This window comes from Brassica rapa, chromosome A07, assembly GCF_000309985.2.
Source record: "Brassica rapa cultivar Chiifu-401-42 chromosome A07, CAAS_Brap_v3.01, whole genome shotgun sequence".
Taxonomy (NCBI): domain Eukaryota; kingdom Viridiplantae; phylum Streptophyta; class Magnoliopsida; order Brassicales; family Brassicaceae; genus Brassica; species Brassica rapa.
In genome coordinates this window covers 3383010-3397533 of record NC_024801.2, presented here as the reverse complement: position 1 = coordinate 3397533, position 14524 = coordinate 3383010, and the positions used below count along the sequence as shown (strand labels likewise).

General features: G+C 30.3%; 1 protein-coding gene across 1 annotated transcript; it reads right to left on the bottom strand.

Annotated features, from left to right (window-relative positions):
- Window positions 1–2881: 2881 nt before the first annotated feature.
- Window positions 2882–4690, bottom strand: LOC103846031 (peroxidase 64). The gene is made up of 4 exons (XM_009122958.3): window positions 4387–4690; window positions 4102–4290; window positions 3854–4016; window positions 2882–3474 (listed from the first exon to the last, which is right to left on the bottom strand). Exons 1-4 carry the CDS (start codon window positions 4588–4590, stop codon window positions 3077–3079), a joined length of 954 nt encoding a protein of 317 aa, XP_009121206.1. The 5' UTR covers window positions 4591–4690; the 3' UTR covers window positions 2882–3076.
- Window positions 4691–14524: the final 9834 nt, after the last annotated feature.

Here is a 14524-nt window from a genome sequence, read left to right as displayed (position 1 = left end):
TAGTAGAAACCTCATTTAATAAATATCCATATTAAAAGTATACTGTATATCTATGTTAATATCATTTAAATTTAATTATATATCATATACAATAGATAAGATTGATTGTTTTGATTTATTTACCCTAAAATGATTGCGAATAAATAAGAGCGATTGTTTGATTTATATGTGCATGCCAATTTATTACATAATTGTAATTGATTTTTTAGTTATTTAATATATAATTATTATTTTATTATTTCATAATATGCAGAAAAACATAAATTATGTAATAAATGTAAAATATTTATTCTGCGCAAGGTGCAGATGTTAACCTAAGTATGTATCTCTTTAATAATTTTAAATCTTAAACATTTTCTAAATCTCATGCCAAAACAAAATAACGAAATGAGAATAAACTCAAAAATCAATATTTATATCGAGCAATAACCAAAATGAAGAAAGCGACACGAAAATGAGAAAAATATTGAAGATATTTAGGATTGGCACGTGAACGTAAACTTCTCATAACCATAATTAACTTTTAAATTGCTAAATCATGATATAAAACAAAGCTCTCATATTTTCATTGTAACCAAATAGTATGTCTGAGATTCTTCGGCCTAAACGATAGGTTCTTATGCGATAAATAATTTATTGACCTAAAATATTTTTAAAATGGGACCAGCTCATCAGTAAACAAATTATATAAATAACAAAAAAAATTTTAAAAAATTATTTAAGGGCCAAAAGTATTTATTCGATCAAGAATATAAATTTTAATTTTCCGTATGATATTTTTAAATAATTTTCATATAAATTCGTCATGTGTAAGGCACATATCTTATCCTAGTATACAAATTGAAACATAAAACTTTATATTTTTATTTAAAATTTATGATCTTGATTTCAAAAAGAAAAAAGTTCAAACATATATTAATTGAAGCTATTCACTTTTAAAACTAGATCATTACTTTTCATATATTATATTAATTGTTTTAATGAGATCTGGCAAAAACAAAAATGACACAAAACTTGTAGTGAAACACAAAATAATCTTTTTTTAATTTTCATTGGTCATATTCACCCTACAAGTTTTTGTTATTAACGAAAAATACCATCACTTTCCCCCCCAAAATGATTGTTTTATCCAATCATCTTCGTTTTCATCTCTTATCTACAACAGTATCATTGTCTTCTATGGGCTAAGTGTAGATTCTGTTTCGGCCAATTTAAGTGTGTCTTTGGGATCAATGTCCAGATTATTGAAGACTTTGTTATTCTTCTATATCTTTATTTAACTGTGTATTTCCCATTTTGTGTGAAATGCCAACCATATCTATCTCCCATCTGACTCCTACTAAGTCTTCAATAATCTGGACATTGATCACAGAGACACACTTAAATTGGCAGAAACATAATCTACACTATGGGTTAAGGCACAAATATTGGACACACAGCAGACACCACCACACATAGAGCCAGTGAACCTACCCTCATTACCAGGAAAATGGTGTTTCACAGGTGGTTCTTGGAAAAAAAAATGATATTTTCTCTTGACAAGGTTGGTTTAGTACTCTAACGGGTTTTGATGGGTTGATGGGGGAGAGAAATGTTAGGGCTAGTCTCTCCCGTCTTCATGCGGAGATGGAAGCGCTATTAGGGGCAATGGAATGTACATGGAATTTACGATAATTTCAGGTTACGTTTGCAACGGATTGTTCTGAATTGGTGAAGATGGTTTCAAAACCACGAGAATTTCCAGCTATTGCAAGCTATTTAGAAGATATCAAGACCTTGAAAGGAAGTTTTTTTTCAGATCAGATATCATTTATGTACCAAGGACGCAGAACTTAAAGGCGGATAGCCTAGCACGTAGTGTCAGGAAGCAACCGTCTTTCATCGTTCACATGGATGCAGATCTTTCGGTTTGGTTTACAGAGTCAGTATGAGTCTGTATAAGTTGATGACAAAAAAAAATCATGTTCCATCAATACACTAATGTTTTAATTATACTAAATACTAGGTGATTACCCGCGCACGTGCGCATAATAAAATGTATATTCTAATATAAATGTTAAATACAAACTTTGATAGTTCAACCATAATTATATCATTCATAAGGCCCTATATAAATATTAATATGAATATCTATTAAATCTGATTTGTACTCATATGGTTTTATGATCATTTGTATTTTTTTATAACAAAAACATTTAAACTATAGATGATAAAATTTTCATTGTGAGATTTTTAACAATTTTTGTTATCTATACCGTTTTTAAAAATTCAAAATATAACATATACGAAAAAATCTAAATTTTTATTATATGGTTAATATAATTGTTTAATTTAGTTTAATATTAAAACATTAAAAATAATAGAAGATATGTAAAATGTTGTCAAATCTTTATTATTAAAATCATTAGTTGTCAAATATATATTTTATTCAATTTTGGTAATTCCGTAGTTTTTATTTAGAGAAATAATAAAAAATAATAATTGTAGATTGTTAATTAATTTTATGGTTAGTTTAATGAAAAGTATATATTATACGTGTAGTGGACCAATATATTTATCTAGAGACTTTATAAATCATTCTAGTTTTGATACATGTCATAGTTAAAAATGTTGTAATAATTCTCTTTTAATATATATGAGATTTGTATGATCCTAGAGAAAATGAATCTTACAATATAAATACTCTAAAATAATTGAGCCATATATAACAGATGAAATATTACACTTTTCATATTTTATACTTTTTCAAAGAAAAAGAAAACCTTTCATATTTTATGAGTTACCTGGGCCTTTAACACATTTTTCTGAAATCGTTCCAAGACCAAATGGTCATTTAATCGCTAAAAGGTTTACTAACTAAAATCATTTATTTTGGGTGGGGTTGGGAGAAAAACATTTATTTATATATATTACTTGTAAATAACTGCATTACAACCACACAGAAGAGAACGATAATTTTGATACATGATCGAGGCCTTAATCATTAGAAAGGCGTAATTACAGAGAACCAATGTTGAGATAGAAAAACAAAGACATGAAAATGTTGAACTTGGTGTTGAATGCTGAGACTGAGACTCTAACGGACCCTCCTGCAATTAAGCCTGACCTCGTTACCATTCCCACTGATACTACTCATCTTGATCATGGATTTCACAAAAGCCCTCTCATACTCTTCCATGGAAGTTGCGTATTTGGCCACAAGTTTCTTTGTAGAAGGTGTTGTGAGAAGTGCTTGGTCTGATGAGAATAGCGATTTGCCTTGCATAAGCATCTTGTAATATATGTTGTCGAATGATGTCGTGCTACCGTCCATAGTCGCTCCAGCGTTCTTAGCCTTGTTATGGGCTGGGCAAATTCCTTTCAAGCTGGCCGCAAATGATGGGTTTAATGTTGGGTCAACCTGTTTTTGTGTGCTGAAGTTGTTAATCCTATTTTGGAACGATGAGCAGTGTGCGAATCCAAGTGTGTGTCCTCCTGCAATATCATAAAACATTCCATGTTAATACTCTTGTATCATAAAAAAAAATAACATATTGAGAAAACTATTATGGTATTTGTACATTGAAACGTTAAAAAATATCACTAGACACACTGATCAGTATCCACCTAATGCCTATGTTGTTTCGATGACAGCCTAAACGCCCATTTTCTGAATTTTTCTATTCATAATGTATGTTCTAGTTTTTGGCATTTTTAACATACATATTATAATGAAGTTTTGCAAGTGTATTATTGGACTGTCAAGGACATCAAAATCGAGGCACTCTGTTGGTTGACACGGCTGAGCATTTAGGTAGCAAAGCGATATGATCCTTGCGCTGTATATTTAAAGGATAGAGAAAATGTATAATACCAGAGAGAACAACAAGATCGTGCATAGAAAGGCCTCTTTGGCTAAAGCTTTGTTGCAGCTGAGAGATGTTGAAAGTAGGAGCTGGTAGTTGTCTTGTTTCTATTGCCTTTGATACTCTTCCATCTTTTCTCCCTTTTGGCACTTCCCATGTAGGCCCTCCAGACTATCAAAACATCCATACAAATGAATTATATGGATTATTAGAATTATTAAATAGTATATAATATGTAAAATGGTAAGAGACTAACGAGAGCGACAGCATCTCTTGCAGCGAGTGAAACGATATCCGCACACGAGACGACACCAGGACATTGCTCTTCTAATGCCTTCTTTGCATTGTCAATCACATAAAACGCATGGAGTGAGATGTTAGGAGGTCCATCTTTCTCTGCTTTGTTCTTTCCCTTCGAGTCTAACAGCACTGACGCATCACATCCCTTTAATCAACAAAAATATTCTCCAACAGCGTTACTTCTTCACTATATATATATTATTGAAAGATTACAAGAATGTGGTGTGCAAGTAGTAGCTACCCTAACAAAGCAATCGTGGAAATGCATCCTCAAGAGCGCGGCAGGGACAGTTTTGTCATTTGACATGGCTTTCTTGACTGCATTGGTGACTATTTGGTCGGCTTGTGGACATGAATGGTCGTAGTAGTGAGGACTAAGTGCTTCAGTGTTGAAGGAAATCACTAAAATGACTGTAAGAATGAGACTGAGAAAATAGACATTCATTTCGGCCAACTTTTGGAAATCTTAATTACTGACAAGATTCTTAAAAATATTTCTTGATAAAAAGAATGTATTTAGAGCGAATAGTTTGTGTTGCTTAGGTGATGGAAGATTAACAAGATTTTATAGGCATAGCTAAAGGTGTTTAAGTTTTGGGTGATGGAGTTGTTAGTGAGACGATAAGGTTGTTAAGCAAATTAGGTTATGAAGACAAGACTTATTTGGTTGGTTGTGGTGGAGTAGAGTTTAAGCATTTGTAATATAGATTCATGAAAATGACAGATCAAAACAAAGGAAAAATGTTCAATAAATATATTATAACTGTAGTATGAGATATTAATTGTCTACGTCAAAATTAACGAACTTTTAAGAATGCTGATGGAATTTGACATTCAATAATTAATACCGAAGTAGACATGATTTGGTTTTGGTGGAGTAGAGTTTAAGATTTGCAAATTAGATTCCTGAAAATGACAGCCGAATACATACAACATAAAAAAGTTAGTTCGTTACAGCAAATATAGGTGTGTGTGGTACAATTGATCTATTGTCCACGTAAATTTCTTAAGAAAGTTGATGAAACTTGACATTTGATATTACATCTCTAAACAACCATGTCTGCTTTTTAAATATTCGAACAGCTAATAATTATGTCTGGAATAATATTATAACAACCTACCAAATCATGTCGAAACAAAAATCACGGTGTGCCAAACATTATATCATTTACTCATTGTCCACATGTAAATGGCTAGCTTGATCATGGAGATGAGTTTCGCTAACTCCTCAAAACCTATCAAACAATGATGTAACAGCCGCCTCTCCCAACATTACCGGGGATTACCGAGCGCGGGGTTAAGGACACCCATATCTACACATCTGACATTTCCGTCTGTCCTGTTACAGGTCTCAAGAACTTCAGGTGTGTTTCTTTTGTTACAAACCATCCATCACGGCCATTTCCGACACTTCACTTACAGTTTTGCTAAAATGGAAAAAAAGAGAGAGGTGAATACGACTACTCAGTAAAGTGATTCTAGACCAGTCTCTCCGTATGAACCTTTATACCGCTCTATGCGAAAGAGAATTGACTAGCCACTGTCTATCATCATTTTGAGGCAACTTAACTACAAGATTATATAATTTTTTATTTCACTCAACCAATCATTGTGGGATCTCAGTCACCACTCAAGCACACACTTAGTTTTGACTTTTGTTTATCCTAGAACTCTAGGTTCTCATAACACTTGGTTCTTATAACCTCTAGATTCTTATAAACTCTAGATCTCTGATGCACACCCAAGGAATCACTTTCCGGTCTTACATGACGTGCATCCTTGCAATCGGCCGCTGGTATGCGCAAACATACAGGTCCAGATAAGGTTCCACCTCGGCTGATCACTTACTGCCACTACTCGGCATTGACTCGATCTTAACTGGTGCCATTGAAACCGCCGTCGCTGTCGCCGTCCTTTCACGGCCCTCAGCCCCGCTTTCTTTTTCCCACCGCGGTCAGCGTCCCTAGACATCACCTTTACCGGTGTCTAGTTCTATACCTATTTTTATTAACCTTTATATTTCTTTTAACCGGATTCATTTCCTTTTTTTTTTAACCTTACTTATACACTTCCATTCAATACTAGATGCCACCTGTTCTCAGTGTCACACTCAATTCATACAACTTCCAATCACACGGTTCTTAGCATTCATCTAACTGGACCGGTTAGCAGTGTTCTAGGAACCTACATTTAATTCTTTCTAAACACCCTAGCTTTCACAAACATTCAAGTCACACACTCAAATCAGAAATCCACATCAACACAAGTTAGTCCATTAAGGTCCTTTAACAGTATGAGTGTTCTTATGCAACATGATCTACCATCTTAGCTTTCAATCAGGGTCTAATCAATCCTAGATCCACATACAACAGTATAAAAGGGCATGAGAACAGATCTGGGTTCAAAACACCTCACCTGGGATTAGATTTGAGTAGATCTGAAACAAGGAAGAATGAGAGTTCGAGATTGGCAACAACACACCACACAGCCACCACCACCACTCGCGGTTTCTCACGGCGAGGAGAGAGGGAGAGAGGCGCAGCAAAGAGAGAGAAAGAGGAGAGAAAGAGACGACGCGAGGAGAGAAAGTCGACGGCTAGGGCTTCCTGTCTCTGGGGTTTTCCTGCATAGCTTCGCTTCAAAGTTTCTGATGAGAGAAGGGGGTGGGGGGGGTGGGGTGGGGTGGATGCTTGTATTTATTAGAAAGAGGGGTAAGAAACCCTATGTTTTTCTCATTGGGGCGTAGAAAGACCCATCCCCTAAATTATTTTTGAAACAAGCTGGTTTTGGGATGTTATAAATGAGTTCAGCCAATTTACATCATTTCCAAACCTGGCGATGAATATGATCAAAACAAAAAGTCACTATTAGGAAGAAGAAAAAAAAATGAAGAGAAAAGCTTATTCGACTTACTCTTATCTAATAGGGAGTTTACCAAAATAGAACCAAAAAAAACACAATCTTTGTCCTTTTGTTAGAAAACCAACCTTAATTTGTCTTTACAGTATATTTTTTTCTAAGGATCCAAAAATTAGCCATTGATTAATCAAATAAAATATAATTTAAATTAAAACTACTTTAAATATTAAAAACGGAAATACATATAATAAACAATTTAAAACAAAAAGATCCAAATTAGGACCTAACCCTAATTCTAATTGTTTTATCCGCCTCTCTCTCTTGACGAACACGAAAGCAATTTCAGAGTTTCCCTCGGTAAAATCAACAGCGAGATCAATCACCGATGAAATCAAGAACGGAACCTCTTCGTCTTTCTCCGACATCGCTAGCACCGAAGGTAAACTCAAAACTTTCTCCTTTCCAATTTTATCTAGTCTCTATTTGTATGCTCTTTTCTCCTACTAAATCTAATTGGTTTCTCCGCCTTCCTCTCTCGACAAAGTCGATTTTGGAGCTTCTCTCGGTGAAATCAACGCCAAGACCAGCCACCGGGAAATCGAGTCTCTCTTCCAGCAGAACCCCTTGGTCTTTTTCCAACATATCTAGTACCGAAGGTAAAGTCAAAACTTTCTCCTTCCAATTTGATCGAGTATCTCTTTGTATGTTCCTTTCTTAGGATTAATAGTTATGTTGTTCTATTTGTTAACTGATTTCGTTAATAGAATGAAGTAATCGGGTTTTCGACTTTTTTAGTTTGATTTCATTCAATATGTGGTTGTGACTTTTTAACTGAATGAAGGAATCAGGGTGTTGAGTTGTTGTAGTTTTAGTTTGATTTCATTAGTTTTATGATCAAAATGAAAGTGTGTGTTTTTCCCTTCTGGATTTGTTTGATTTTGAGTTATCTTAATTCAAATTTTGTAGGAAATTTGTCATTTATGTGTCCATTTGTTTGAAACCGTGTTTAAGGATGTATATGTTGTCATGAACATAATTTTCAAAACATTATTAATTGAATTGAAAGTGTTTGTGTTTGTGAATGTTTATTGATGTATTTTTTATTTGTCTTGTGTTAGTTTTTGTTTCACTCTTAAGTTTGGTCCTTTTGACTTAAATCAATTTCTTTTGTCTTTTGTAGATATATTTTCAGAGCTACCTAAGTGTTTATACTAAAAGGGTTTCGAACCTCAGATCAAGAAGATCAACAAGAGCTGCCGCATAACACTTCTCAAAATTCTGAAGAAAGTTATGTCTGAAGAATACATAGAAGTGAAGAGAGATCATGTATTCCCATCTATATCAGTTTACATAAGTGATTTTAATATATGTATCAGTTATAAAATAATAAATATACTATTTTCTTATATAATTATAATATTTTATTATATAATTATAATGAATTTAAACTAATTTATATTAATTTCAAACCCATGTTAAAATATCAGAAAAACATTGTTATACTTTAATAATTTTAAATAAAAACAACGAAACTAAAATTGTTTACTAAATAATAATTATGAAATTATTAATTAATAATAGTTCTTTAATTTGTGTCTTCAACTTAACTACCATTTCAGAATTTTCTATCTCTAGTCTAGTTGTAGTTGAGCATCTCACTAATTTTGATGGTGTTCTCCTCCTGAACACTATAGACCAAAAACTTGAACAAGTTTATCATCCAAGATAATTGTAACATTGTTGTGTCGTGCGTGCGGATTTTTTTAACTCATCAAAGTTGTAAGTGCTTCCTAGAAAAAGCATAAAAAGGTGCCAAACTAATCAACTAAGAAAAACAAGGAATGGTGCAAGACTAACTGCTCGTATTTGTGCATCCTCTCATACAAAGCTGCCATTAAGTTTCGTGCAAGTCTCAGTGAAAAACTCTGTTTGGCATAGTGCTTTTTCCTGTCTTTATTTTATTCACAAAAAAAAGAAAAAAAAATATACATTATCAGTATAATAAACTAGTTTTATATCATAATTACATGTTACTTACAATCTCACTTATTCTCCTTGAAAATATATTTTCCACATAAGTGAGGCATAGTAGGCTTTTTTTTTGTTCTTTGTATTCCGCTTTTACATTTTCTGAAACCTCACATATTAAAAATTTGCATTTGAAACCTCACATATTCCATTTTTAGGAAATCTTATGTGAACGAAATATTCTCCCATTGATCTTAAGGAACATTTTTGAGTCGATCTTGCAATGTTTCACTTAGATCATTTTGTTTGTGTGTTTTCCAAAGATGTAGTTTAACATCTTTGCACTTTCTTCCTAGTGCATTCATTGCATATTCTTTTCTCATCATCAGATAATCAAACCATAATTTGGATTGAAATGACAACGAATACAATGGTTGATGAAGAAAAAATATTGTTTCAGAACATTGCTTGTTTAACATATATATAGAGATAAATAGATGGTGAAAGTTACTGAATTACATCCCATGATTTCCTTTTAGTGTAAATATTAGCTAACCTCCGATTGATGTAATTGATAGGCAGCAAATTCACATCATTACTTAATTGACCTAACCATGATCCAACTAAACCACAAGAACCTCGTAATTCGCTTCCGCTAATTCGTCACTGCATAATAATCGCTTTGCTATTTTGAAATTTTCAAACATATTTAGATGTCACTATTTTGTCTTTTGTGTAGATCAAAATATTTATATTAGTACAAATTAAACTTTTATCACTTCTAATGGCTTTAACATAAACATTTATCAACATACCATGTATTTAAAATACAAATTTTATCAGTTTTAATGTAAATTTAGTCTTAAATATATAACAGTAAAAAAAAAACTTTTGCAAAGGCCAATTTCATGGAAACACCAAAACATCACATTTAGTATAGTTTAACTGCAATAAAACATTAAAAAGTGAGACATTCCCACCAAATTTGGTGTTTTATGAGTAATATTATACTAAATTTGGTTTAAACTTTAACACAATTCATCACGCCAAATACTAAAATAATATATTTTAATACTTTTCATTTAATTGTAGGTATATTGTTATTATTAATTAGTTTTAAGTTATAGTTAAAATAAGTATATCATACTATTTTTTATTTTCCTTTTTTGCTTTTATTTTACTCAACATGAAATATTATTATTTTATTATTAATTAAGAATATAAGTAAATGCATCTTATAAATTACATCAAACTGTTACAAGATAAAAAATCATTTATTATGTATTTTAATTTTTAAATGTATAAATTTTAATTTCAACTAATATTTTATATTAAATTAATAAAATAATATATCTCCCAATAAGCATATCAGGGTTACATTTTTAAATCTTAAAAAAATTAAACAGAAAATTATATTAAAATAAACTAATTATAAGTTAACAAAAAGAGATAAAATAAAAAGGAATTAACTTGATATGTATATATATATATATATGAAAACTGTTTCAAAAACTAATGTGAAAAAAATTAATTAAAATTGTGTACGAAAGTATGCCAAGACATACAAATAGCTAGGGGTGGGCGTTCGGGTACCCGTTCGGGTTCGGGTCAGGTATTTCGGATTTTCGGGTATTTCGGTATAGAGGTCTAGAACCCGTTCGGGTATTTTTGTACTTCGGGTCGGGTTTGGGTATTTTTAGTTCGGATTCGGTTATTTCGGATCGGGTTCGGATATTTAGATTTTGAAAAAAATATATTAAAATTTTCATTTCTCAAGTTTATTGTATTTAAAAATATAACTTTTAGTTAACTAATTTTTTATTTTTAATAGATTGAATGGTTAATAGATTTGGACATAACATTTTAAAACTAAAAAGACACTAATTTAGTTTTTTTTTTTTAATTTTGGATATAACTTTTTGTTAATTTTTGAAATAAAAAACTTGACATGCATTTTAAGTGAGTAGCAAATCATTTTTTCCGGAATTGTATGTATATCATACGAACTTAAATTATGTGTAGTATCAATATAAATATTTTATATAAAATGAGAGATATAAACTAGAAACATAAGGTTAATTATACATATGTTCGGTTATCTTCGGATATCCATTCGGGTTCGGGTATTATCCGTTCGGGTTTGGGTATCCAATCTCTCCTTATTCAATACCCGTTTAGGTATTTTGCTACTTCGGTTCGGATTTCGGTTTGGTTTTTTCGGATCGGGTTCGGGTGCCACTTCAGATATCGGGTAAAGTGCCCACCCCTACAAATAGCGGACACATCAAAATAAAACAGTTAACTAATATAAAAAAATTATACCAACAAAAACTAATAATAAGGTAAACATGAATTAAGAATTTAATTTTTTTTTGTTTATTTTCTATTTGTATCAACTATAAATTATAATTTAAATAACACTACTTTACTATGTTTTGATACAAATGTTTTTATATAATTATAATTCAAATCTTCATAGAAACTAATCAAATAGCTAGCTATAATGAAGCAAACATAAAGATTATTGTAATCTACGAGTTGAAAAAATTCATAAACAATAAAGCAAAGTAAATGATCTTATATCTTTAATCCAATTCACCGATAAATATTTGGGAGTTAAATTTTATAAAATTTTAGCAAGAAACATAATATATAAAATTAAAGATGATCTCACATGATTCAATCAAAGAAAGATATCTGAAGAAAAATATCAATAAAATATATAAAAACATATTAAGTCAAAATATGCTCCCGAAAATAAGCTTCTAATAATATTTACTATTAATACTCTAACATGAACTAATAAAATAACATAATCTTGACATTATTATTTTATATTTTAATAAGAAGTAGAAGACAGATCTAATATTTTAGATTTATATATTCTTATTTCAATAAAATAAAATATTACTTAACATTATTTAAAATTATATATATTTATTTCCCTTCTCTTATATTTAACATGGAAATTTTATTGGTATTTCAATTAAAAAAATATTTGTGATGATTAATAATGGAATCTAAATATAATACTATTACATATACATTCAAAAGAATTAAATAAGAGTAAGCTAAGTATCTATGCATATAATAAATATACAATAATCATACATTAATTGTAAAAGTGTACTTAATATTAATCAAAGTTAAAAAAAATATGAATAAAGATTAATTATTCATTACATTCAAGGGAAAATTACATGTTTACCACTTTCATGGTACCACTTTTCATTTTTACCATCACTAAGGAAACATTTTCAAAAATACATTATTCATTAAGTGGCAAAAGACTCTTATGCCCTTGTTATTTATATATATAATTAACCATTATTTAAATAAAATAAAAATAAATAAATACAAAAAATAAATATATATTTAAAAAAAAAATTATGTTTTCGAATTATACTTTTTCAAATTCGAACTTTTTATAATTTTTTTTTTGAAATTCGAAAACTATATGAAATTTGAGATAAATTAGAAACCTCTATTATTTAAAGAGTATATTTGATAATATTGTAAATATAAAAATAATTAATCATATTTTGAATACATTTTCGTAAATATAGATAAATAATTAATAATATTGTATCCGCGTACTAACTTTATTAAGCTTAGTTTGTTCGACTGAGGAAGAATATAGAGATCTTACTGAAGAACATAAAGCCTTATTGAGCTTAGTTTGTTTGACTGAGAAAGACCATTGATATCTGATTGAGCTTTAAGCTAAATATTTTTTATTAACTCGATCCTAAAAAATTTACGGACCACCCATATAAACTGTATTGTCATGTATTGGTTCATGTTTGTTCCAAGAACATTGAGAACATAGAGATCCGTTGCAAATATATCGTTTTATGTATTTTATTGAGCTTAGGTTGTAAAGTATTCCACATATATATGTTCTCTTTATCTTTATCTTCATCTTAAGAATCCTATTATTCCACGTAGCATATGTAGTCATGATAATGTTTGTAAAGTAGTTCTCATTTCTTATATATGTTTCGGAAATTATATTAAAAATTTGACGAACATCCCTTATGTAAAATACAAGATCACTATAATCATTTTTAATAATAAATTAGGTTATACGTAATTGATGAGCTGACTAATTTTTTTTAGAACTAAATACCGACTAATTTGTTTTATTATGCTTTTTGTTTATAATTATTAGACCCAAAAAATTATACGCTCCATGAAGAATGTAATTCACTGTGTTTTCTATAAAAGTTGAGAGAATGTTATTGTTTCCTAAAATACTTTACAAAATTATCAATCATGTCATTATAACTGATTTCACGATTTTGACTACATTCTAATAAGAAACTAGGGGTGGGCATTTTACCCGAAATCCGAAGTGGCACCCGAACCCGATCCGAAAAACCCGAACCGAAATCCGAACCGAAGTAGCAAAATATCCGAACGGGTATTGAATTAGGAGAGATTGGATATCCGAACCCGAACGGGTAATATCCGAACCCGAATGGATATCCGAAAATAACCGAACATATGATAATTAACCTTATATTTATAGTTTACATCTTTCATTTTATATAAAATATTTATATTGATACTACACATACTTTAAGTTCATATGATATACATACAATTACGTAGAAGATGATTTGCTATTCGCATAAAATGCATGTCAAACTTTTTATTTCATCAATTAACAAAAAGTTGCATCCAAAATTTAAAAACAATAACCAAATTAATGTCTTTTTAGTTTGAAAATGTTATGTCCAAATCTATTAACCATGCAATCTATTAAAAATAAAAAATAGTTAAGTGAAAAGTTATATATTTAAATACAAGAAATTTGAGAAATGAAAATTTTCATTTTTTTTTCTTCAAAATCTAAATATCCGAACCCGATCCGAAATAACCGAAACCGAACTTAAAATACCCGAACCCGACCCGAAGTACAGAAATACCCGAACGGGTTCTACACATCTATACCGAAATACCCGAAAATCCGAAATACCCGATCCGAACCCGAACGGGTACCCGAACGCCCACCCCTATAAGAAACTTTATTATTTTCTTAATCTCTTTAATGTTTGTATATTTATGTGGATACCCAATCACGTAATCCTTCCATGACAATTTCGAGCTTCAAAATATTTGGTAATTAATGCATGATTGAATCAAATTTCAACTTTTGCGTTGAATAATGATCTAATACAAGATTACGAACATCCCTTATGTAAAATACAAGATCACTATAATTATTTTTAATAATAAATTAGGTTATACGTAATTGATGAGCTGACTAACTTTTTTTTAGAACTAAATACCGACTAATTTGTTTTATTATGCTTTTTGTTTATAATTATTAGACCCAAAAAAATTATACGCTACGTGAAGAATGTAATTCACTATGTTTTATATAAAAGTTGAGAGAATGTTATTGTTTCCTAAAATACTTTACAAAATTATCAATCATGTCATTATAACTGACTAGATAGATATCTGCGCTACGCTGCGGAATGTTTTGTATCTTCGGCTTTAACATCTTTAAATCTTCTATATCTTATATTTTTATGTTTTTTTAT

Bases quoted from the DNA above. Each gene is read 5' to 3' on its own strand.
- LOC103846031 (XM_009122958.3), bottom strand. From the start codon at position 4,590: ATGAATGTCTATTTTCTCAGTCTCATTCTTACAGTCATTTTAGTGATT. The intron at 4,291-4,386 runs GTAGCTACTACT...TGTTGATTAAAG, and splicing joins TCCACGATTGCTTTGTTAGG to GGATGTGATGCGTCAGTGCT. The intron at 3,475-3,853 runs GTATTATACATT...ATGATATTGCAG, and splicing joins CGATCTTGTTGTTCTCTCTG to GAGGACACACACTTGGATTC.